Below are 26299 nucleotides of genomic sequence, written 5' to 3' on the forward strand. Positions count from 1 at the left end.
TTTTTATAACTGTGATGCAAATGTTAATTATTTATTTATTATTTTAAATAGTCTTTTTCTGAAAATGTTTAAACTGAACACAAAGTATTATTTTTTATTTCCAATATTATTATACTTTTCAAACATGTGTTGTTTTTTTGATTAAATAGTTAATTATATTTTTTATACAATATTAATTAAATAATTTGCATAGAGTATAATTAATATAAATAAATTCTTTTTAAAGTAAAAAAATGATCACCCAAAAATACTACTTTTCCAGCCTAGAAGATGTATACAACTTTTTCAATCAAATTTAATAACTTAAATATTATTTTTTGTATAAAAAGTTTTTAAACTCTTCATTTTCACTTCATAATGATATTGAAATTGACCTAAGGTAGAAAAAAATATGAAAAAATACAATTTATTTTTAAATATGATTGATATTTATTGGTTGGTTTTTTTATTAATAGTTTTTTTATTTTAATTAAATATTCTAATACTTTAATATAAGTATTTGTACATTTATATTTAAAGCTAAAGCTAAATCAGTGAAAAAGGTTTACTAGATCTAGGCTCTGCTTTGAAAAATTGCACTAATCTCTCATCAATAACCCTGAATTTAATGTAAATTAGCTTATTAAATAAAAGTCAAATTTTTAAATTAAATTTTAAACTAAATTATATTTGGTAAAATAAAATTATGACAAAAAATTTTTAGCATTTTAAAGTTATTTCTTTAGTGCTTTTTTGGACTAAACACGTTATTAAAAAAATTAAATAGAAGCTAAATTAGTGATGAAGATCAAAAATTGCTTATTTCTGCTTTAGACTTTAGTGCTAATCTTTAGAGATTAAAATTATATTTAGCGTAAAGAAGTCTTATATATTTTTTATATTTTAAAAAACTATATTTGCACAAATTGAGATGTATGAGGGAATATATTTAATAAAATATAATTTCATGAAGAGTAATAGATTTTTAAAACTATTGTTTAAAATAAAATATTTTATATTTAACCGCCTCCTGCCCCCTTAATTAAATTACTTTTTTTATTTGTTATTAGTAAGATTAAATGTAATTAATTTAATTAATAGCTATAATCAAATTTATGATGAAAGTATTAAAGATTTGGGATTTGCTCTTAAAAACTGTAATCAACTTTCTACATTGACTCTCGATCTTAGGTAAAATTGCTTGTTAATCCATACTAACTAATTTGAATAATTTTTATTTACTAACAAATTCATATATATTATTCTTTTAAATTAGATTTTAGAATTTTAATATAGCCAATTATTAATGTTAATAAAAATTTTATTAAATATAAAATTAAAATAATAATACTTTTAAGAATTTAATTATTTTACAACTCCAAAAATAATTAATATATAATATAAAAATAGCTAAAATCAAATTTTTGATGAAGGACTATCCATTTTAGGTTCTATCTTAGCTAATTTTTCTAATCTCTCTATATTGACACTTGATTTAAGGTGATTAAAGCTTATTTTTTCTCGATTTTTAACAAAATTAACATACAAATAACAATTAATATAATTATAGTTTAAATCAATTATTTGCTTATTTTTTAAAATAGACTTCTAATTTATTTATGTATATATAATAGTGGTAATTAATTTAGTGATGAAGGTATTTTATAATTATGTTCTCCTTTATAAAACTGCACTAATCTCTAAAGTTTTATACTAGAACTGTAGTAAAATATTTTTTTAATGTTTATTACCTAAGGCTTACAATAAAAAATTACTTTCATTTTCTTTTTGTTATTATTTTTTATATTGAATAATTGCTTGCATAAAATTAAAGTGATAGTTAAATTGGGCCATAGGGTTCTTCTGATTTAGGAAATTCATTAATTAAATGTAAAAATCTTTAGAATTTAACCCTCAATCTTATGTAAAAAATGTTTTGCTTAAAAATCTTATGCATTTAAAATATTTTATTGGTTAGTCTGAATTAAAAAGAATTTTATAAATTTAATTATGCTTAACTATATGAATTTTATCAAAAATTTTTAATTTATTATTTAATTTACTTTAAATAATACAAATTTTTATTTAAATTATAGTCAAAACGAAATTGGGGATATAGGTGCATTAAGCTTAGGTTAAGCTTTAGTTAAATGCAATAATCTATAAGTTTTGGCTTTAGACCTTAGGTAAAATTAATTTTTTTGCATTAATAAGAAGCTTTGGAAATAAAAATATTAAAGTTAATTAATTATTATTATATGAATTTAATAAAATATTTTATATTATTTTTTTACTGTTTATTGTTTGATAATGGTATTTTTACTTTTAAATAACTTACAATTATTTATTCTCCATATTTCTTTATTAAATGTTAATCTTTTATTGTTTGAAAGTTATAATAATATAAGCTCTCAGGGTGCATTAGATTTAAGTTTTTCTTTATCAAACTGCTCTAATCTCTTCAAATTAATACTAAATCTTTAGTATATTCATATTTTATTTTATTTCATTCTTTCACAATTTAATAAAATTAATTTATTCTTTCTTTATCTGACGACATTTTTATTAAATTTTATTTTCATATTACTTTTCTCTTTTAATTTTCTGTTTGTTTTAAAGATAAATATATCTACTTTTGATATGAAAAAGTTAAAACAAAGTAAGTGGAAAAGAAGCTTTAGATTTAGTATCTTCATTAGCAAAATGCACTAATCTCTTAAATTTGTCATTAAATCTTTAGTAAGAATATTAACTTTAATTAATTCTTTTCATATATTGTAAAGTGATATTTACTTACCTCAAATAATTTATAGATCTAATTAGATTGATGAGTCATAAAAACCCAAGATCTCAGTAGAAATTTTAAAATCAAAGAAATTAATAAATAAACATATTCATATTTGAATATTACACATAAAAAATTTAGATTTTTTTTAAGTATTTTATTTTATATCAGTTTTTAAAACAAATTAAACACTATTTAAAATTAATATTTAAAAATTATGCTAAAATATTTTTTGAAATTCTTCATGCATTCATGAATATGTTCATAATAAAAAATATTAAAGGATTGAAAATATAAAATTATCTTAAATACAATCATAATTACTCTTCATTCTATCAGGCTTGATAATTCAGAATTTTATTTAATAATTTAAAATTTTAATAGTGTAAGTAAAAAAGATTAGTTAGATGCTAATTATTTTGAAGTTGACAATTTCATAAATGATAAATTTATACAAATCCTTTTTAAGCTTAGCTTAAAATTTAATGTAACTAAATAAATAATAGTAATAATATATTCAAATTTAATTATGTGTTAATAATATTTTTTAATTTTTAAAGGCTTATTTAAGTAGAATTTATATTATAATTTTTTAATTAATCATACTTAATAGCTTATTTACTAGATATAGTTAATAGTAAAATTTATTATTATTTATTAAAAAAGTAGTGACACACAAAATTTTGTAATATAAAATATTTCTTTAAAGCCTTAATAATAACAAAAGCTGTTTAAAATAAAAATTATTTAGAAATCATTTTGCTGTTTATATTTTAGAACAATTATAAGACATAAAATTTTATAATTTGATTTTATTTAATGTGTTTAAGTTACTTATTTAAATACATAAAGACTATTTATTAATAATAAATATTGCGGATTAATTGTTTTAATCAATACTGTGCAATTATTTTGCATTCAAAAACGAGTGGTTAATTAATTTTAGTTTTTATTTTACATTTTTTGTGAATATTTTGTTTGGTAAATTGGATTTATCTTATAGTAAATTAATGGTATATATTAATCAAATTTATTAATTTTGATCTATTCTAAAAAATGTATAAATAATTTAATGTAATTAGACCTCATTATTTCTATTATTTAATTTTTGATAGCTCTTGTAGTATTATAATAAACCAATATAACTTGACTTTTGCAAAAAGTTTGTTTAAGTTATACTGTATTCCTTGCGTAAAATTATCAAAAGAAGATCTACTAAATATTATATATATGCATTTATTTTATTCCTTGCATCTCCCTTTATTTTTAGGATCAAAAATCAGTAAGGCATAAATAATACAGTATTACTAAATTTAATTAATTCAAAATAGAAAGTAAAGTTAGCTAAAACATTATTGATGTATTGTAAATCAATAAATCATTATTTCAAAAATAATTAATTTCCCATTCTTTTAATTTGCTTTTTGAATATAAAACTATTAAAAATAATAGAATATAGCATTTTTTATAATTCTGAGTTGGAATAAGCAAATTTAAACAAATTAAGTTACAGTTTATTTTTCTTAAAAATTATTATGATTTGCTTAACTAAAAAACAAAATTAAATTACTGTAATTAGACTATATTTTTTCTTGAAATAAATTTATATCTTTTAAATCTAATTGTTTACACCTCTATTAATTGAATGTTTAAAAGCATTCATTTATCAATTATTTTTGATTTACATTTATTTATAAAATAAAGATAATTTTATTCCTCAGAATTCACATATTTTTTTTAATTAATAACTATTAAAGTTATTTAAAAAAAAATAATTTATTTCTGAATTAAAATCAACTTTTTAAGGATACAAGTATTTCAAATAAATTATTTATGTTTTAACTTCAAAAGAAATACCAGAAATTTATTTCAAAAAAATAAAAACAACCAATAAATAAATGTAAATTAAATAGATTAAAAATATCTAATACTAAAGAATTGTAAATTAAGTTGAAATTATATATCAACGAATTAATAATTGTAAATTAAACTGAATTTTTTATAAATTTATATTACTTTACCAAATATTTAATTTACATTTATAAATTTACTTATAATTACTACGTCTCAATTTAGATTTAAATTGACAGATACTTGGGCACAATAAAATTTGAAATCAAATAAATAAATAAAAATATAGATAATTTTAAAGCACAAAATGAAACCTTAAATCGCCATTCTCGCTACCATCCTTTTATTGTTAAGTGGTTCTGCTCTTTACCTTTATCAAAGAGAATAAGCTAGAGAATAAAACTAATTAGAAAACTACGCTATCGCTTGTGGTAAATGTGGATGGAACGCTTTCAAGATCTTCACTGCTTGCCCTGCTGCTGCTGCTGAAGACGGCTTGAATCCTTGGGTTGATTATAAGTGTGTATCAAGTGTCATGAAGAGTGGTCCTAACTGCAAGTCTTGTATTTGTGAATTAGCTTCAGCTTTCCACAAAAGAGTTAAAGGTTGTTGATTTAATATATTTTAAACAACAATATTTAGATTATTAGCTTGAGATAAATACCTAATAATGCTATTTGAAAATTATCTAACTATAATATAAATTAAATAAACAATGTATCAAATTTCGTATTAAATGAAAGTATTTTTTATAAAAAATTTTAAATGATTAAATGTACAATTCAAATAAATGTTATGATTCAAAAATAAAATGATTGTACTAAATTCATCTTTTTATTTCTACATAAATTTTTTTATAAAAAAAGATTATTTTTGAATGAAAAGCAAATTTACAATTTTTTAAGTTAATAATTAATAAATATAAGAAATTTTATTGTTCATTCGATGTCTTTAAAAAAAAATAAAATCATTAATCTAATTTTTTAAAGAGGAGATTTATTGATTAAAAAATTAAATTTCTAGTTTTTACTTTAAAAAAAAAATTGAATAAAATTTATTTTTTTTTCTTTCTTTGTTTAGGTTCGAAACCTATTTCGATACCTTTTTTTATTATTTTAAATTTCATAAAATTTATAAAATAATATTTACTATTCTACTCAATATTTATTTCCTACTAAAGAAATAATTATTCGAGAATAGCAATAGTTCATAAAGATGTAATATTTATAAAAAATAAACCTATAAATTCACCATTTAAAGGCAAAAAAGAAAATTTGATATCAAATTATTAAATTTACATTTGTAATTATAAATTTATGCAAATAAAAAAATGATTTATGGATAAAAAATTTATTAGAAATTCATAATATTTTGCCAATTTTTAAATAAATTAATATGTCTTTTAATGTAATTAAGAGATCTATTCATTCCTTAGAAGTTAGGCTGATATAAGAATTTCGAATTTCTTCTTAGTTATTCGATGCTTTATCTTTTATTTTTACAACAATAAAATATTTTATAAAAATAATTAAAATAATGCAAATTAAAATTAAAGCTTAGAGGTGACCTAAAATAGCAATTATTTTTGGAACGACGTCATTTTTTTGATAGTATTAATTGGAGAAAGATAGCGCATTTAATGTATAGCAAATTATTAGCAAAGAACCTGAGAATATCAAGGCTTTTTCTCTTGCAGTATAGCTGAATTTAAAAATAACTTTTATAGAATTTAATATTTATTTGATAGTCTTAAAGCCTAAATTAAAGTTGCCAGGGATATGGGAATCTTTAATTTCTTATTCTTCATCTATCTAATATGGTTAACACTTACTTATCAAAACAAAATAAACAGCAAGGTTTACCAAGATAGGATAACCGATAGTTTGAATATTTGGGTATGTTGGTCTAGTAAAGAATATAATTAGAATTTTAACCAGAAAGAATCTCACAAACTCCCAATAGTAATATTTTTATTTGTATTCTGCATACAAGAATCCATATAAATATCTTACTTCTTTTTTTTAGTGATTATTTCTGTTTTTATATAGCTGCCAGAAGAGTGTGATTGGAAATATGATAGAGAAAAAAAGTAAAGCAACATAATAAAATATTAAATATTTTTTTCTCACAGAGTCATCACATTTTATTAATAAATCAATGCTTGCATAAGAACCTATTTGATTATAGTCTTGACATGAAATACCAGCAACTAGTTACTAAATAATTACTAAATTTACTGCATTTATAGTAAATATACAAATTTATATTATAAACTTTTTATTTTTTAAGTACTTAAAAATGAGTCTTTTCATATAGGAATCACGGTTTGATTAGGAGCAACAGAATTTAAAAATTAAATAGGTTATGGTAATCCTAATCAGTAGATAAACAATAATACATATTAAAGGTAAAAGCGTCTGAATTACTATGAGTAAATGTTATACACTAAACACATTCAAATCAAGCTGCATTAGGCAACACTCAAAAAAGTTCAAGTATGAACTTGAGAGAGGATTAAAAGTATAGACTTATATAGAGAACACTAGTTTGAAAATATCTGGTGATTGATAATATGTGCAAACATTTATTATTTAAAGAAATAAAAGAATGAATTTAAAGTGAACATTTGCACCAATTTTTCTTTTTATTTCTTTAATATTTCTATCACTTTGATCCTCAGCTTGTTTTTTGTAATTTCTATATTAAAAAAAAATCAAAAGATCTATTATTGCTACAAGAAACATTGCAGATAATATTGCTAGAACAGAGAACCACTTGTTTAATTCTAAATCTTTACAAGCATAACATTCATAGTTATAGTCTCTTGTATAGAGGTCTCCATTTAGTTTATTGTGATTACATTCTAAACAGAAATGACCAACATGAGATTCATAACATTATTTATCACTATATTCTATACCACCTTAACAGTTTTCATTAATAGGACAATCAAAGATTTATATTTAAGATAAATCTTGGCTGCTATTTTACTCTAAGATATAGTTGCCTTCAGCTAAATTTGTGACACTTCCACTACAATCTTTGAATTTGCTTTTATCGCAAATATAACATTCTGTTGCGTTTGGCTATTTCGATACTTTAAAGTCACTGCAATATTGGCAATAATAGTTTTTCTCTTATTTTTTAATTTAGCCTAAAAAACACGTTTTAATCAATTCTAATTCAAAATCTATAGTAACTCCTTAGAAGAGGAGAATAAAGTAATTTTAATCACCATCTGGGATATAGATTACAAAGTAAAAATCATTTTGAATAAATTTAAGTTATATAGAATTAAGATAGGTGTACTAAGATTCGTAGAAATATTCAAACACTAAGTTATTTGGATCAGCTTTATATTCAAAATAACCTGGTTCTTACTAAAAATAATTAAAGAAATTGCATTATTGCAGTTGTTAAGAGTTAGATATTTTGTCATCTTATTAACTAGTTTATTTATTTTAGAGTTAATTTATTTCATAACCTTCACACTCATGTTAAGGAAAAATATTTTTGAAACCTAATTTTTCACCATTTCTCATAATTATATTAAATTTGATAAATAAATATTAGAGTTTATTGACAGCACTTAAATAATAGGTGTGTGTATTATCAGAAAATGGAGGATTCCAAGTTTGATTAACGATCCTTTATGATTCACTTAATTGAGGATTGTACTAAGCATATTGTATTACTTCTAAAGTTTTAACTGTATCAGAAACTCCATTATCATATTACGCTTTTGTATTTATGCAGGTAATATTAGGGTTATCTGGTTTGCCATTTAAGCTAATAGCACCACCAATTTTAGCTGTCGAGTTCTCTATTCTTAATTTTGAGATATAAAATGAATTCGTGTTTTCTTATGTTGAATAGAGGTACAATCCACCTCCAAATAAATATGCCTACGAATTTGAAATATTAACATTATTCATAATAATAATATTATCAAAATATATGAATAATGTACCTCCAGAAATACCAGATGAAAAATGATCTAATGAGCAATTTTCTATTGAGATATTATATGCTCTTATATAAGCAAAGGCACCATTACCGCTTATATTAAAGCCAGATGCAGTAACATTTTGAAAATATATTTATCCTTTATGAATATAAAAGACTCCTCCTTATCTTGAATTAATGATTGAATTACTAAAGGATTCAAACTAAAAATCTTTAATAATAATGCTACCTTTATCGTATTAGCCATGAAAAATTTAAATAATCGCTCCTCTTCCAAGATCAATATTAGTTGTGATGCTATTTATTTTTACTTTACTACTTAATAAATTTAGTTAATATGGGTAATTAATCTAAATTAGACCATTAGATGTTTATAAAATTTAGTGAGTTTCAATGTCTACATTAAGAGTAACATACTAAGCAAACATAAAAAGCAATGGGAAAAGCCCAATATAATTACTATTTTTCATATTTATCATTATATATTATGACTTTTCTGACTACTAGTCTTAATAGATGTAGAGCATAGTGTTTGTCCAATTTGATGATAACATATTAAATTCATTTAGCTAAAAGTTAATATCATTGTTTAAGTTTTAAAGGTTTAGAATGTAATAGTACTAAAAGCTTGCAGTTTGCAAAATATTTACTTTATTTAATACTAAATTTTTGACTTGAGTGTTGATCAACAAAACACTTCTTATGAAACCTATTTAATTTACTAATAAAACTTCCTCATATAAAGAATCAACATGATTTAGTTCTTCGACAGTAACATTATATTAGTTATCAAATATTAGCATGTTTAATATTAAATTTTTATTTTTAATATTTAAGGTTCCTATGTGTATCTCCCCACACATTACATCATTATTGTATTTGCATATAAACTATATAAAACCACTTGCTTATATAAAACCAAATTCATTTTTGATAGATAACAAATTTATGTTTACTTCATTCATTTAAACCTTATTATCATAGTTTTCTGCAAGTAAAATATTGATTAAAAAGTTATTATTAAGCATGACTTAGTATTTGTTATAGTTAATTACAACGTTTAGCTTTTTTATAACTGTTGTGCTATTAGATAAATACAATCCTAGGATATCATTAAATTCTTTCGATTAGTCATCACTTTAATTATAGTTAAAAGAGTAATCTAATATTATGACTTCTTTATTATCTATCAACTGAGAAATTAATTGCTTTCTTAAGACAGTCGGATTTTGTTGTTACAAAAATGGTGCATATCCATTTAAAAAATTAATAGCAAGGCTATTTATTTAGACATTTTAGTTGTTTTGAATGAGAAAAGAAAAAATGTTACTTTCCTACTCATAAAAAATTTAAACATCATCAAATATGATAGCGTTACTTTGCTAAATTTCAATAAACGCTAAATCATCAATAGATGATCTTTCAATTTTATTTAAAGTTATTTTCTTAAAATTCAGTAGATTGAAATTTCTAAAAATGATTCTATTTGCATTAGAAATTACACTTTTACTTAGCTCTAAATATGCATCACTCTTCTATGAATTTCTTCCATCCACAACAATGTTACTTAAATTATCACATTCAGGATTAAAACCTTGATTTGAAAGTAATTCTATTAACTATTCCTCACAGCAAGAGACATAGTTAAGTGAAATTAACAAAATAATTCTTATTATTGTTAAAATTCTAAAATATTTATTTAAAAATCTCATGGAAATAGCTGAATTATTTGTTTTTGCTTTTATTAAATTCTAATATTTTTAAAAGAAAAAAGAATAAATTTAAAAAGAATTTAAAACACACTTTAGCATAATTGTGAAATCTAATGATTAAATGTGAAAATATATGATTATTTATTGATTATTATCTATCAAAGATTACTCTTTAATAAAATAGGAGAAATTAAGAGATTTTTAAATTTTGATTTGATTAAATTTAATTTAAAATGTATTGAAATTTTTTTTTGAAAGCAATTATTGATAATTTGATAGCAGTTTTATATAATCTTTAAATTTAAAATCAGCTCATTATTTTATATTATCATTAAATTTAGTGATATTTAGTATAAAATATGTTTTAATTTTTGAGCACTTAATCTTGATCTATTGTTTAGAATACAAAAAGATTCGAACTCCACTACTTTTTATTTTATAGTAATCTTATTGAATATCTAAATTATAGCCACTTAATTTTCTTCAATGATTTATTAAAAACATAAATAATTAAAATAACATTCAAGAAAAAAAATATTAGATAAATAAAGTTGACGCTAGTTTTTTGTAATTTACTTAAATTTTGTATGGTTTTCTTGTTTTCATAATTAAAATATTTAAATTTATTTAGTAAAATCTGGACTTTATCATTTAAATTTAAAAATATTGTTCCATCATTTCTTATTCTTTCAAAATTTTATTTGAATAGATAATTTAAATCTTCTCTACTCCAATGAATAAATTAAGCTTTAGAAAGCTTAATAATTTGGATATAGTTAAGCTATTCCGAAAATTTAAATGATAGATATTTATTTTGAATATCTTTTATTTGAAAGATCTTTTGATTCTATGTCATTTTATATATTTGATGTAATCTAAAATTTTATTGAATTATCATAAAAGAAACAACTTCTTAACAAAAACCATATAATTAATATCTTTAAGAAGTTGTTATTTCTTTTAATAAGATTTTTAAATATTATATAAATAAAAGCTATTTAGTTTCAATGATATCAATAAAGAAACTCTTTTAAAATATTAGACTGTTAAATATGTTTATGATAATATTTGTTATCAAAAATGGTCTATGCCTTGGATTGTCTGACATAAAGTAGCAGCTAGATAACTAAGATATTATATATACTTAAGTATAAGGAACTTTTCAAATAATAGGATAATAAGAAAACTTAAGCTTGCATCTTAATATTGAAGAAATTGATGTTGACTAAACTAAATTTAAAATGATCTTTTCAAACTTTTCTAACCTGGAATTCTCTTCCTTAATAATAAGAAATAATAAATATCAAACCATAGATTAGCTAATATTAAATGGCGAGAAAAATAAATCAAGTAATAAGTCAATGATATATATAAAAAACTGCACTAATACAATAATATCTAACTTAACTGTTATATAAAATGAAAAACTATTTGCCATGGATTTTTTCAGCTTCTAAAGTCAGAATTTCTTTATAAAATAAGGTTAATTATTTTATTCGATGTCATTTATAAAAGAACTAAATCAGCTTAACATGTTTTTATCTGATTAGCAAGATGATTAAAATGAAATTTCTGTGGAAAATATGCTAGTTTAATTAAGCTTGTCCCAAAATCAAACCAATTAGTTGATTTTATTCAATATAAATAGGGGGAAAACAGCATTTTTTAGAAACTTTGAAATTTAAATAAAAACATCTAAAATTGAAAACATAGGGGAGTTTTAATACTAAATAATTAAACTATCGTAATACTCTAATTCAGTCTAAATAAATAACTTTAGAATAATTAGCTAAGACAGCGTATAATTAGCGTATTCTAGTAATTATTTGCCATTAGTCTAAATTGACTCTCCTTATGTATAGGTAAATTAATTATAAATATCTTGCTAAAAGGTTTTCTTGTATGTACTATTTATAGAAAATTCAGTTTTGACTAGTTTAAAAAATGTTTAAGTCATTAATACTGAAATGTAAAGTCCAAATCTAGAACTTTTTGCAAGAATAATAAGTTATGAAAATATTAAGCAATTATTGATAGACAGCTTATATATTTTAGATTCTAGCGTTACTAATATATCTTTAGTTTATTTTAAAGATATACAAAGCACAATCATTTAGAATTTATTTTTCACTCGTAATAAATTTCTAATTTGGGATAATGATTAAAAGTCTTGCTTTATTAAAGATAATTTTTCTAATGTTACCTGGGTTGATTCAATTTTTACTATCGAAAGAGTCTATAATCTTACTGCAAAGTAATTCAAAATATGTGCCTTGAATTCAATAGGAAATGTTAGAGGATTATTTATTTTGAGAACCTTGAATGATCCTTATAAAATGGACTTTACACTTTAAGATGTTAACTAATATATTGATAAAAGTAACAGGTAAGATGCAAGAATAATTATGACATCAGCCACTCAAAACCTAAATCTATTCATTAAAAACTATTCTTTATTTATTGACCAATAATCATCCGTGAATTTAGAATACTCAGCATTGTTTTTAATAATAATAACAGGAGATGGTTCTTTAAATCTTAAAGTAGATTCTTTCTATTTTGAAGGGACAAACTTAAATGCAAACTCCATCATTCCTTCTAAAAAAGGAACAATATTTTATGTTGCTACTAAATAGTAAGGCAATTATTATGCTAGATTTAATAATTTTATTGCCAAAAACTTAAAATCTACTGGATTCGGAGGTCTTGCTTACATATCTACTGCTAACTTAATACTCTTAAATTCTTAATTCAAAAATATTTATTCAGATTAAAGCGGAGGAGTATTTTTTACAAATACTCCTAACATAAGCATTAGAAATACTACATTTGATCAAAATTAGGCTAAATATTTTGGTGGAGCAATCTACTTTTAAAATAATTATCAATACCAACTAAATCTTGATTTCCAAGAACTAAGTTTCTCAAATGGGAAAGCTTCTTTTGGTGGTGCTATTGCTGGTCCAAAAATTTTTAAAAATATTCCCAATATAAATTATTTTAATAATTTTGCTTCTTTATGTGGAAATAATTTCTCAGAAGATATATAAAGCATAAAAATAAAATAAATAAATTGGATTAACAATGAATTTAAAGACTCTACGTTTGGAAATATCACTATTTAAAATAATCCTCTTTAGTATAACATAAAAGACATGTAATATTAAAAGCAGCTTGTTTTTATTGAGCAAGCTTATCCTAATTATTCATATCAAATAACCTTTAATTTCATAATAGATAATACAGAAATTAAAATACCTGCTGATTTTGATACCTCTATCCTAAATTTTTCTAAATATATCCAACTTTTTAATAGTAATAACAAAAACATTGACGTTAATAATAAGTATAATAGTACTTCATTTTATTTTCTAATTAGCTTTCCATCTCTTGCATAATATCCCTAATAAGTTTTCTAATCTCTTACTTTTAACAATTTCTATCTTGAATTAATGATACAATAAAACTAGACATGCTCTCCTTAAAACGGTTTAATATTAAATAACAACTAATGTTAATTTTGCAGTGATTTTAGTGTAACAAATAAAAGTAATTCTGAATAATAGTTTAATTGTTTAAGCTGCAACTCTCTATAACACAAATCTTGCTTTTGTTCTTAATCTGTTCTAAACCCAGGTTTCATAAGGTACGAAGGTTATACTGTTGATGAAAATAAAACTTTTTATTGTAACTTAAAACCTTAAAATTGTATAGGAGGCGATGGTTTTGGGAATTAAAATTGTAAGCCTTCTTAAATTGGACCTTAATGCCTTTCATGCGATACTTTCAACATCACAGGATATGGAAACTTCTTATCAAATAATAATTACTCATGTGTCAAGTGCAAATCTTAATTATTTAATAAGCTTTTCTTTATCTTCTAATTCGCTTTTACAATTTTTATTGCAGCTGTATTATTCTTTAATATTAATGCCCTTATGAAATAATAAGCCTAAAATGAAGAAAATTTATAAAATGACTAAGAAATAAAAGAGAAACATTTTCAAAGCATAGCATACTTAAAAATCTTAATATTTTACTTGAATATTATATACGTAGGTTCATTTTATGATTCCTATTAAATCATCAGTGAAGTTAATAACTATTTGAGACTTAATGAAATATTTACTTTCTAAATAAGCATATATAACCCGTTTTAGAGTTCTTACTTTTCCTATCTTCAATGTTATTTAATTGAGATGTTCCCTGACACCTTTAGTATTAAGCATGCTTAGACAATTATTATTGCTTTTTCAACTGTTTTGCTAGCACCAATATTCACATTCTTTATGTATTTATTTTTTTCAATATAGTATTGTGTGTCTATTTAAAAAGAAAAACCAGTAAAAAATGAATAGACTGAAGAATTAGAATTCACATAATTAATAAAAGAAGAAGAATTAGAGTAAATTTAATAGCAAGAGTTTCATTAATAATAAAATATTACTTATAAATAATTTATTAAAGAGAAGCTTTTGGATACATTTTAATACATTTACTTTTTTCTAACGGTTTTTAGTATCCAATAAATAGAGAGTCTCATATAAGGTTTAATGTGTTATAAATTTAACGAATATGGAACAGTTTCACTTATTGATCTAACTCTTTAATGTAATTAATTTGAAGAATTAAATATTTTTAAAATAATTTATTGTTTATTAATTGCTCTGTTTTTGATTGTTCAATTTGGATGGTTATTATTACTTAAGATAAAGTAAAATTATTTCTTCAATTATTTGAGATTTATTTTTGAAGAATACAAATAATCAGCTTATTATTGGGATATCTGTAGAAATATCGCTAGAATACTAATAATTTTAAGTATTAACTTTAATATTCCAAATAATAATAACATAGCCTTCTTTGCATTGGTTATATTAGGAATGTATACTATTATCCTAAACTATGTTAAACCTCACAAAATTGATAAAACTACTTTTGTAGAAATTCAATCTCTAATTATAGGAAATTTTTTGATATTTTGTTATTTACTAAACAGTGCCTATAATAACAATATAATTGTATAGTTACTATTCATTGCAGCGAACGCTCTCTCTTTTACCCAAGTTATATTTTTGGCTTATTTTTATATTAAATATCTAATTAAATAGACTTGATAATTTCTGATTCAGTAATATATATCTTTTACTGCATAAAATTAATTAAATTTTTTTTTGTTATGCAGCTTAATTATTTTATATATATTCTTTTATTTTTAATAGGCTTACAAAAATTAATTAAAATACACAAAAGCTTATTTTAATTATTATTTTTAAAATTTGCTCAATCCATAAAAAAAAAAAAAATATTTTAAATATTTATACGCTATATAGATAAATTTTCTATTGCTATTTAGCTATGATAATCAATCTTTCAGTGACCTTATAAAATAAATTTTTGCATGAGAAATTATAAAAACAATAAAATTATTTATTTATTGACATTTATTATATCTATTATTCCAAAAAATAAATATCATTTTAAATAAATAAATATGTTCATAATTATTTTAATATCTAAAAAAATTAAAACATTTTATTAATTAGTGTCAATATTTTATTAATAAATTAATTGAAAGGAAAAAATCTTAAAAAAGCTATCTGAAAAGATAGTTTAAAAATTGTATTAAATTATATTTAATTATAAAAGTATTAATTGAAGAATATTCATTACATTAATTACAAATAAAAAATTGATAAACAAATTATTAAAAACCATTTTATTTTTAAATTTTATTAATTCTATGTACACATTTTCAACCTGTAGCTTATTCAACAAAATAAAGAGAGCTTATAAAACCAACACCTACTAAAAAGAAAATAAATTTAACTATTTGATACCTGTTTTTACTAAATTCTTAAGCTATAACTTCCTAAGTAGCTATATAAATGAATGTTCCTGCACTTATACTCATAAGTATTCCACTTACTAGATCTCCAGCATCGCTAAGTGCCCAGCCTATACCTATTCCTATAGGATTCATAGCAGCTTAAATAGCAAGCATTATTGTAGCTCTTGTTAAAGTCATTTTAGATTATTTTAAAGCAAGACCCAAAACCAAGCCTTCTGCCCATTTATGCACCAAGACAGCTAGTGAAATAGTTATACATTATGAAAAATCTTACTCAACGCCTATAGATAAACCCTCAAGCGTGGCATGAATACCTAAAGCGATTTGTAGAACAAAAGGAGTAATAATATTCATTTTACTATCATCTTCTTATTTATCTAATTATATGTCTATAGGTTAAATTAATTATTTTATTTGTTGTTTTTCTTATTCAAAATTAGATTCTTTTTCCTCAGAAATACTCTTTTAAATAATTTCTTATTTAGCATTTTCGCTATTTAATTCACTGTCAACTTTATGCAGTTTAAAATCTTTACATTCGTCTTCTCCTGATGATTAAATTTAAATAATTGTAGTTCTTATATTTGGATAAGTAAGATTCTATTACAATTAATCTGGTTGGTTTTATTCATCTTAAGAAGAAGAATTTTTTTAATGAAATACTTATTCAAGTTATAGTTAGCAAATAAGCTATTCATTTTTGTTTTACAAATTTTAGTTATTTATTTAATTTCCAATTTCTTCACTTAATTTGAGGTTGTTATTATTATGGTTAATGCTTTAAGCTTAACATTCTTCTAATTAATCAGAGCAGTGGTTATGATGAAAATGATGGGAGAATTATTCACCTAAAATTTTTTCAAGAAAAAGGACAAATGAGAAACTGATCACAGTTATGAACATCTAGAAAGGGAAATGTGAAGATTAGGAGCTATAATAGCTGTCGAAGCTATCGCTGGCGTCTGGAAGAATATGAATTAAACCTATTGATATGAATAAACCTCCAGAAAAAGCTGATGAAATTGAAAGTAATTTTTTATTTTCCTTAAAAGACTTGATTCGAAGAGGTAAACTTCCTGTTATCAAGACTATGATATACATGAAAACGATAGCTAAAGATTTTACTAAGGTAGTATCACTCATTTTGTTATATTTTATGCACAGTTATTTATTATGATTAGTATTTATTTAAATAAAATTACTTTTATATTAAAAAATTCACTCATGCCTTTTAGAATTTCTAGGGTTTTAAGTTGATAGAATTGATCAGTATGATCATCACTTTTCAAATTTGTTTTTTTATAAAATTAAAGAACTCATTTATTTTTCACATAATTTATTCTCAAATTAATTAAAACTTCTAAATTTGTTGGAAAAGGATATTTTTTATTAATTTAAAAGATTATTTCTACAACTTTTTAGTTTCTAGCTTTCAATTTTTTTAAGCTTCAGAAATCTATAAATGTATAAAAGTGCATTATATTAACAAATTATTAAATTATTATCATATAAGAAAAGCTATATTTTATAATAAATTATATATTGAAACATGGGTTTGTGATTCTAATATTCTATCATGAATTAAGTTTTTATATCTAAATTTTATTTTGGACAAAATTTTTTATTTAAATTTGATTTTTTAAATATTATAAACTAAATAATAAGAAAAGAGATTATTAAATATTATATAAATCTAATTGAAATAAATAAGGATATAAATATTTTTAGAGTATTAGAATAATAAATTAGAAAAAATAAATTAATTTTTTAATTGTATTAAACATTATTTAAGCAAATTCTTTACTAAGAAATAGCATAGATAGCTTTCTTACTTAGATTAATTTATAAATAAATAAATCAAATTTAGTTTGATTTTAATGTACTCAACTATTTATGTAATAATCCTAATTTATTATTGTAAGTAAGTCAATACCATTACAAATTCAGGATAAAATTTTGAAGTAATATCAATTAAAAAATACTTTAATATTAAGTATTAAATTTTGAGAAAGTAAATTTAATAGTATATAATACTCTTCTTCATCATATAAATATATTCAAATTATTCAACATTTTTCAGTTTTTGTTAGGGTTTTTCTGAGTAATTATTGATTTTTTATCAATAAAAAATTCTATTGCTAAGTTTTTTATATTAAAAAATTATAATAAATCTATGAATAAATAAATTTAAAAGAGAGTTCTTTCTATTTATACCATTAATATTTATTTTAAACAATAAAATGATGCAGATTGAGAGTGATAGGATTCTTTTTAAAAAGAAAAATATATTTTTGTATTGGAATGAAAGGAAGAGCTATTTAATAGATGTTTTTTTTCTACGATCTAAATTATCAAAGTTAAAAGAAAATATCATTTTGTATATTTCTTGATAATCTCGAAAAAATAAAATAAAATAAAGTTAAAGTAGAATCAATATATTTTATTCGTTCAGTCTTGTAATAATTGAAAGAAATATTCATATATTTTTAATAAAAAAATAAATTACTTAGCTTATTAATATTAAAATAAAAAACTTATTTAATTATTTTTAACAATTTTTAAAATTTTTTATTAAGAGAGTACTGTAAATGTTTTTATACTTAGTCACCAAAATACTGCAAGGTCCAAAAAAAATTTATATTTATAAGGCCTACATTTGAGACAAAATTTTTTTTTGGTAAATCTTAATTTTATGAGAATTTATGGTATTAATTCAAATTTTAGATTTAAAAATTGATTATAATAATGAATTATTTATTGCGCTTCCTTTAATATATTTATCAAAAGCAGATGAAGAATTAATAGCTATTAAAAATGTTTATAAATTTTTAAATGCAATACAAAATAATTGAGATATGAAAGATATTTATTTACTGATTGATTTTCATATTAATAATAAAACAAAATAAATAATTATTTGATAAATAAAAATTCTTGATGTACCTAATTTAATTAAATATTTATTATGTCTTTTCTTCTATTTTATAAATAATTGAATGTATTTTAATATAAGGATTCTTTTTATATTATAAATTAAAAAGATATTTTTATTATTATTATTAATTGATATTCTTTAAAAGATAACTCAGCCACCAGTTGCTTATTCTACAAAAAAGAGTGAGCTGATAAAGCCAACACCAACTAAAAAGAAAAGGAATTTAACTAATTAATATCTATTTTTGCTAAATTCTTGGGCTATAACTTCTTAAGTGGCTATGTAAATGAAAGTTCCAGCGCTAATACTCATTAGTATTCCGCTTGTTAGATCTCCAGCATCACTAAGTGCCCAACCAATACCTATTCCCATTGGATTCATAGCAGCTTAAATTGCTACCATAATTGTAGCTCTTCCTAAGCTCATTTTAGATTATCTCAAGGCAAGACCTAAGACCAAACCTTCAGCCCATTTGTGAACCAAAACAGCAAGTGCGATAGTCAAACATTTTGAGAAATCTTACTCTACTCCTATTGCTAATCCTTCAAGAGAAGCATGAATACCCAAAGCTATTTAGAGAATAATAGGAGTTATAATGTTTGCTTTATTGTCTTCACTGTTTTGATTTAATTAGAGGTCAATGTGTTCAAATACTTGTTTTATTTACTTTTATTTTTATTCAAGTTTATCTTCTTTCTCCTCAGAAGGACACTTTTCGCTAGTTTATTATTGTTGTGATAATTGATTTTCAGCATTTAATTCACAATTAGGAGAGTGTGGTTTAAAATCTTTACATTCGTTTTATATTGTTTATATTTATACAATAGTATTTTGAATGTGTGGATTAGTTGAAATTTGTTAGTATTTTTATTCAGTAGGAGAATTTTCATTTTAAGAAGTTGAAGAATTTTTTTAGCAGCAATCTCCTTAAAGCTAAAGCTCGCAGACAATTTATTTATCAGAATTGCATTATTTTTCTTTCGTTTCCTATTTTTCTACATCTTCTATACTTTTATGATTATGGTTTTCATTATGAACATGAGTCTACTTCTCAAAGTCCTCTAATTCATTTTAATCGTGGTGATGATGGTGATGGTGATGGGCAAATTATTCACCAATAACTTTCTCAATAAAAAGCACAAATGAGAAACTTATTACAGATATGAACATTTAAAAAGGGAAATGCTCTTCTGATGAGTCATAATATTTATCAAAATCACTACCAGCTTCTGGAAGAATATGAATTAAGCCAATTGATATGAATAAGCCCCCAGAAAATGCTGATGCTATAGAAAGAACTTTTTTATTTTCCTTAAAAGCTTTTACTCTAAGAGGTAGATTTCCTGTAACCATGATGATGAGATACATGGCTACCATAGCTACGGATTTAACTATGACAGTGTTGTCAGTCATTTTAGTTTTTTTAATGAATTTTTAAATTTGTTTTTATTTAAAATAAATTGTTATTACAATTATTCAAATGGTATTGATGCATTTATACTTAAGCTGAAAAATGAATCAGAATTAATCGATAGTGTAATTATTTCCTAACAATTTTGCTTTTTTAAATAAACATCATCAAATAGTACTACTTAATTAATTATGATTGTTTTTAATAACATCATCTCTAATAATTACAATATCAGCAATCTTAATTATTAAATTTTATTGAGCCAATAATTAGGAATCTTCTATACGTAAATACGTCTATTTCTTTACCTTTCATAATCATCTATTTTGTTTTCGTATTAAATTTATACTTTTATCAATTTTGAAAGATCCTCGCTTAAAAAAATGTGAATAACAAAGCTATTTAAATTGAACTTTCTAATAAATTAAGCAAGTATTCACAAAATTTGCACTAATTAAACAATTTATATCAATAAAAATCATTATAAGTATTTAATTGATTTTATGATAAATATATCTATTGAGCTAAATGAACATTTTTGTTAATTAAATTAAAGAAGGTGCTCATGAATTGACAAATGAGTCACTCTTACATAATTACCTTTTTTAATAAATCCTAATTAATTTACTTGAAAAATAACAAAACATACTCATAAAGCCAGTTACTATTAGGATTTACCTAATTACTAGGCTTTTTTTCACAGAAGCAAGCTTTTAGCCATGGAGTTTCATATTTTTCTCCTTCTAATTAGCCTTCGCACATGATTTATTAATGGATAAAATTATAACTTTATTTTTATTTATATTATGTTTTTCTTCATGGATAACTAAAAATTCCTTATTTAATTTTACTAAACGTACCAGGTTCATAAATATTTCATGATATGAAATAGATGATTTATCTTCTAAAATATGTATGAATTGTTTTTTTGATTGTATTCTCATCAAAATTGAAGATCTTATGATAAATTGTTTAAAAATTAGATTTCAATCTTTATGTAATCACTCAAATTAGCAATAACTATCTATTCTATTTTATTTAAAATAAAAACTCCTTTAAATTTAAAATTAATCTAAAATGTATTATTTTAAATCATTTTAACAATATAAATAAATGTATTAAATATATTTATTTTTTTGAAAGTTTAGTATTTTTGCAATATTTTTCAATATTAGTCATATAAAAACAGCTATATAAAATACATAAAAATTACTTAAAAAGCAAGCTTCAATTTCTAATCAATATTTTTGTTACTTTTTTTCTAATGACCTAAATTTAGAGTAACTTAAATTTTAGAGCATTTTAAAATATTTAAGTGAAAGACATACGCAAATATGTGAATACTTAAAAAAATAGCTTCAAGGAATAAAAAGGCTTAATTTAAGTAAAATAAAGTTAAAATTTTTATTTCTTTTTGGATAATATGCGAAATACCTTTTTAGGATGCAATGCTCATCAAAATTCAAATTAAAGAAATCGTTTCAAAAGGAATTTTCATTCAGATAATCTTAAAACAAAGAAAGCATTTAGTATTAATATTTTTTTTGTTTAATGGAGAAGTTAAAGAGATTACATTACTTATCAAATTAGTATGCCCTTTCATTTTAAAGGCTTAAGGTTGTAAAATAAATCTATTTAAAAATATAATTTGTTATAAAGTAAGATATTGAAATATCAATATATTTTTTTTGATTTAAATACCTCAAAAAAAATTGTATTTTTTATATGAAAAACCAGCAAATAATTCATAAAAATTATAAAGCAAACAAATTATTTGGATTCAAGCTATTTCTTTTTTTGTTACTTTAATTTTAATATCACTTGTTCGTTCAATTGTAATTAAGAAAAATTCAAAATTTTTACCTTAATTTCAAACAACATATGTCTTTTCTTTATTCAATTTTTATAATATATATACTTATTTTCATTTTAAAAAGTGTAATTTATATTTATGGATGTTTTCTCTCTTCAAAATTAAAATAAAAAAAATAGAAAATCTCTATTGAAAATGAAAGAAAATAAAAGTACAACTATTCTTTAAAATATTTAGAGTACGAATTTATTTGAAGCCAAAAAAATTATTATTAATTACTGAGGAAAATTTAAATAATAAAATCATTAAATTTATTTAAAAATTATTTTTTAATTAGCTTTAAAAGACAAATGAAAATAATAATAAGTACTCTGTTTGGCAATTAAAAATAACAATTAATGAAGTAAAATTAATGAATTATTATCTTTTCGATTATAAAAATATTAACAATAAAATTTATAAATACTAAATATTGTTAAATGTAAAATAAGTTAATTTAATTTTTATATTTTAAATGAAAATAAAGTTATTTTTTTCTTTAATATTTTAATTTTTAGGCTTTTTCTTTTTACATATTTGAATATTATATTTTCAAAAGGATTTTATTAAAATAGGCAATAATTAAATCATAATATATTTTTTTAATGCTTAATATTTACAATAAAATTAATGTAAATCCTTATTTTAAAATACAGACTGTATTATTTAAAGCGAAAATTTAATTAAAAATTGAATATTTTATTTTAATTAAAATTATTTCTTTTATTTATTCAAAGCTGGAGAAGAGTTTGTCATATGTTATTGATGATATAATAATAATTATTATTTTAATGGTTTTATTTCATTAATTAAAATTTATGATTTAATTTAGTGCTAGATTTGATCATTTTTTATTATATCTATTCTCGAATAATTATTTATAGAGTTGGAAATGCATTTTTAATAAAACAATAAATATTATTTAATAAATTTAAAAGAAATATAAAGGTTTTAAAACAAGTTTAGAACCTGATAGAAGAAAAAATAATTTAAAAATTTTCTTCAAAGATTTAACTTTTTTTATTTGTTTTTATTTATCCACGAATCCTATTTCGATACTATTTTTTTTATTTTTATATTTTCTTATAATTTAAAAATATTATTTATTATTCTACTAAATATATATCTGACTAGAGAAATAATTATTTGAAATTAGTAATAAATTACAATTCACCATATAAATTTTATGGTAATATGCTTATTTTTTATTGCTGATTCTGATTATTTTTCTAGCTATTTATTATTTTTAACCTAGAGATAAGATTAATGTTAAGAAAATCGAATTAAAAAATTCTAGCCAATTGAAATAAAATAAGTGTAAATAATAAAAAAAAACTTTCAAAATATTGCTAATCCAGTTATTAAAATATGATGAACTGGATAGCATTATATTTTCATACCTCGATTATGTTTAATTTAAAGTGAAAAAAAAGAATTAAAATATTTATGAAAAAGTAAATCACTATTCAATAAAATTCATAAATTGAGTATAAAATATAAATATATAGTATAAAAAGTGTTCTAATATAGTATTCAATATTTTTTCAAATTTTTGCGGGTTTTTATTAACGCCCTGAATGAAAATTTCTAATAAATTTTATTCTGATAGCTCTTAAAGGCCATTCTATATTATATAATATTTGAATTAGATAAATTATTTTTATAGATAAAAAAATAAATTATTTAACAATTTATATTATTTAAAAAAGTTTTAAATTCTGCTTTAAAAATTAATAACAAAAAACTTTTATTAATACATAATTAAATTAATAAATATGTATTATTTTTCTTAATTTAAGAATTTCATTGATTTTATTTTTTTTAAATATTTTTTAAATTTTTTATTATTTTGAAAGAAAATTTAGGAATTAAATATAATGATATCCAGTTTGTTCATCATATTTTAATTCCTGGATTAGCAATAATATAAAATTTATCATTTAGTTAACTCTAAAAATTATTGTTTTTGGTGCATATTAAAATTTCTTTAAAATTTTAGAAATTTTGGTGCTAATTATAAATATTCAAAGCATAATATTTTATTTATTTAAATAAATAAATAATGAATCAAAGATAAAGAATTTTTTTGCAAAAGTCATAAATATCATGTAAATTAATATTTATATTATCACATAGCTAGCTTAAAACTAAAATTAAGAGTTTTAAAATACTGCTTGAGTGTTAAATTTAGAATAAATTGAATAAAACAAATAAATTTAATATGAAAAATTAATCCAAAAGAATAATAAAAACAAGAGAATAAGATGCTCAATAATAAGTTTTTTCAAAAGAAATTAAAAGTTTTTTAACATTTAAAATAAGAAAATTAAAAGCAAAAAAATTCAACTTATTAATCTCATCAGATTCATTTTTAAAGAATGATTTGATGAAGAGAATAAAAATAATGACACAAACTAAAGTACAGAAATATTGACTATGATAAAAAGTAATAAAGAAAAGATATTTTTAAAAATTTTGATGAGTAAAAACTTTTATTTTCTGAATAATTCTTAGAATGCTAGAATGCGAAATTGACAAAGAAAGATTTGATATGCAAAAATTAAAAAAAATATTAATTAAGATAATTGATATTAAAAGTGAATAACTTAAGCACTTAAATTAGATAAAATAATGTTATTCTTGAGTCACGAGAATTATAGGATAACTATAAAAATTAATTAAGGAATATAGCAACATTTTTAAAGCCAATAAGCATGAGTATAGAAGCACAAATAGTTAGATATCAATAATATTTATTTTAAGTTAGATGAATTAAATAAACTAAGTTTAAAAGAGTTAGCTGAGTGTCATTAATTATCTACCAAGTTTAACTAAATACAAATTGATTAGAAAGAGATAATTCAATAAATTAATAAATTTGAAGGAACTTCTTTCTGAACTTATTAGAAGATACAGAAAATTTTAATCTTTTTTAATGCTTACCTGGAAAGAAATATTAGCTAAAGGTAGATAAAAATAGTAATAATCCATATTTAATAAATATTGAAAAAGAAAAGGATGAATTACATAATATTTAATACACTTTTTTTATAATGTTTACATAACATAATACAGATTAATCAAAAGTTAATCAATAAAGCATCTAGAAAAAAAGTTTACTTTTGTAAACCTTAAAACTTTTAAATAATCATCGCCACAAGCTTAACTAATTGATTTACTAATTTAAGAAAGCAAGCCAAATAGTTTTAAAAAAGTTTTACCTTTTTGAATACCTCAAAGGGTGATTAAAATAAAAAAATTGGTGCTCTTCAGATAAAGCAGACTTAATTTTTTTATTAAAAATTATTCTTAATTACCATAAATCCTCAATAGGTAGGTACTGCACTAATAATTATTATAAATTTATATCAAATATTTTTTTTAAATTTATTTAAACTATGATAAGCTTCATACAAATTACATAAATATATATGAAATACTATTATATAAATATATTTAAAATTATATTTATTTCTTTTAGAGAGATAAATATTTATAGGTGTAACCAAATACTATTTATCTCTCTATTATAAAAAAAAAATCCTTAATTAGCAAAAACACAAATAAATTACTTTAAGGTAAATGTTATCAAAGAATTTTTTGTGGGAAAAATTGGATGACAAATTTTTTGTTACATTTCCTAAATTAATTTAGTATTTAAGGAATTATACATAAAGCAAATAAATGAGATACAAAAAAATTTTAGATAGTCTACAGATTAAAAGGAAACATTTTGTGATATACTTTTGAAATTAATTTCAAATATTATCAATCCATTTAGATTAAAACAGAAAAGTCTGTAAAAATAATTTATATAAACCATTAGTTATTAATTTATACTTTTATAAGATGTTAAATATTAAATTATTAAATAAAGTTAAGCAGATTCTAATTAAGGTTTGAAGACTTATTTATGATAGTCTTTAAATTCAATAAATAAAAAAAACATATAAATTT

General features: G+C 21.0%; 7 protein-coding genes across 7 annotated transcripts; 3 read left to right on the plus strand and 4 right to left on the minus strand. All coding sequences in view use genetic code 6, as the record gives it.

The window, feature by feature from the left end:
• Positions 1 to 233: 233 nt before the first annotated feature.
• TTHERM_00251130 (cyclic nucleotide-binding domain protein) lies at positions 234 to 2883 on the plus strand (the record flags this gene model as incomplete). Its single annotated transcript, XM_001019063.3, has 12 exons — positions 234 to 272; positions 330 to 379; positions 520 to 609; positions 767 to 853; positions 1081 to 1170; positions 1390 to 1479; positions 1614 to 1703; positions 1814 to 1903; positions 2076 to 2165; positions 2373 to 2462; positions 2629 to 2718; positions 2793 to 2883. 12 exons carry the CDS (start codon positions 234 to 236, stop codon positions 2881 to 2883), a joined length of 987 nt encoding a protein of 328 aa, XP_001019063.3.
• Positions 2884 to 4922: 2039 nt separating this feature from the next.
• TTHERM_00251150 (transmembrane protein, putative) lies at positions 4923 to 5228 on the plus strand (the record flags this gene model as incomplete). Its single annotated transcript, XM_001019065.1, has 1 exon — positions 4923 to 5228. One exon carries the CDS (start codon positions 4923 to 4925, stop codon positions 5226 to 5228), a length of 306 nt encoding a protein of 101 aa, XP_001019065.1.
• Positions 5229 to 8344: 3116 nt separating this feature from the next.
• Positions 8345 to 10293, minus strand: TTHERM_00251160 (hypothetical protein; the record flags this gene model as incomplete). The annotated part of the gene is made up of 2 exons (XM_001019066.2): positions 8345 to 8520; positions 8586 to 10293. The coding sequence occupies 2 exons, from the start codon at positions 10291 to 10293 to the stop codon at positions 8345 to 8347; spliced, it is 1884 nt and encodes a 627-aa protein (XP_001019066.2).
• A 2523-nt stretch (positions 10294 to 12816) lies between these two features.
• On the plus strand, positions 12817 to 13749 carry TTHERM_000251179 (transmembrane protein, putative; the record flags this gene model as incomplete). Its single annotated transcript, XM_012798379.1, has 1 exon — positions 12817 to 13749. One exon carries the CDS (start codon positions 12817 to 12819, stop codon positions 13747 to 13749), a length of 933 nt encoding a protein of 310 aa, XP_012653833.1.
• A 2299-nt stretch (positions 13750 to 16048) lies between these two features.
• TTHERM_00251180 (metal cation transporter, ZIP family protein) lies at positions 16049 to 17287 on the minus strand (the record flags this gene model as incomplete). Its single annotated transcript, XM_001019068.1, has 1 exon — positions 16049 to 17287. The coding sequence occupies one exon, from the start codon at positions 17285 to 17287 to the stop codon at positions 16049 to 16051; it is 1239 nt and encodes a 412-aa protein (XP_001019068.1).
• A 1942-nt stretch (positions 17288 to 19229) lies between these two features.
• On the minus strand, positions 19230 to 20492 carry TTHERM_00251190 (metal cation transporter, ZIP family protein; the record flags this gene model as incomplete). The annotated part of the gene is made up of 1 exon (XM_001019069.3): positions 19230 to 20492. One exon carries the CDS (start codon positions 20490 to 20492, stop codon positions 19230 to 19232), a length of 1263 nt encoding a protein of 420 aa, XP_001019069.1.
• Positions 20493 to 21053: 561 nt separating this feature from the next.
• On the minus strand, positions 21054 to 21252 carry TTHERM_00251200 (hypothetical protein; the record flags this gene model as incomplete). Its single annotated transcript, XM_001019070.1, has 2 exons — positions 21054 to 21090; positions 21119 to 21252. 2 exons carry the CDS (start codon positions 21250 to 21252, stop codon positions 21054 to 21056), a joined length of 171 nt encoding a protein of 56 aa, XP_001019070.1.
• Positions 21253 to 26299: the final 5047 nt, after the last annotated feature.

The sequence above is a fragment of the Tetrahymena thermophila genome, assembly GCF_000189635.1.
Source record: "Tetrahymena thermophila SB210 genomic scaffold scf_8254590, whole genome shotgun sequence".
In the NCBI taxonomy this organism is placed as follows: Eukaryota; Ciliophora; class Oligohymenophorea; order Hymenostomatida; family Tetrahymenidae; genus Tetrahymena; species Tetrahymena thermophila.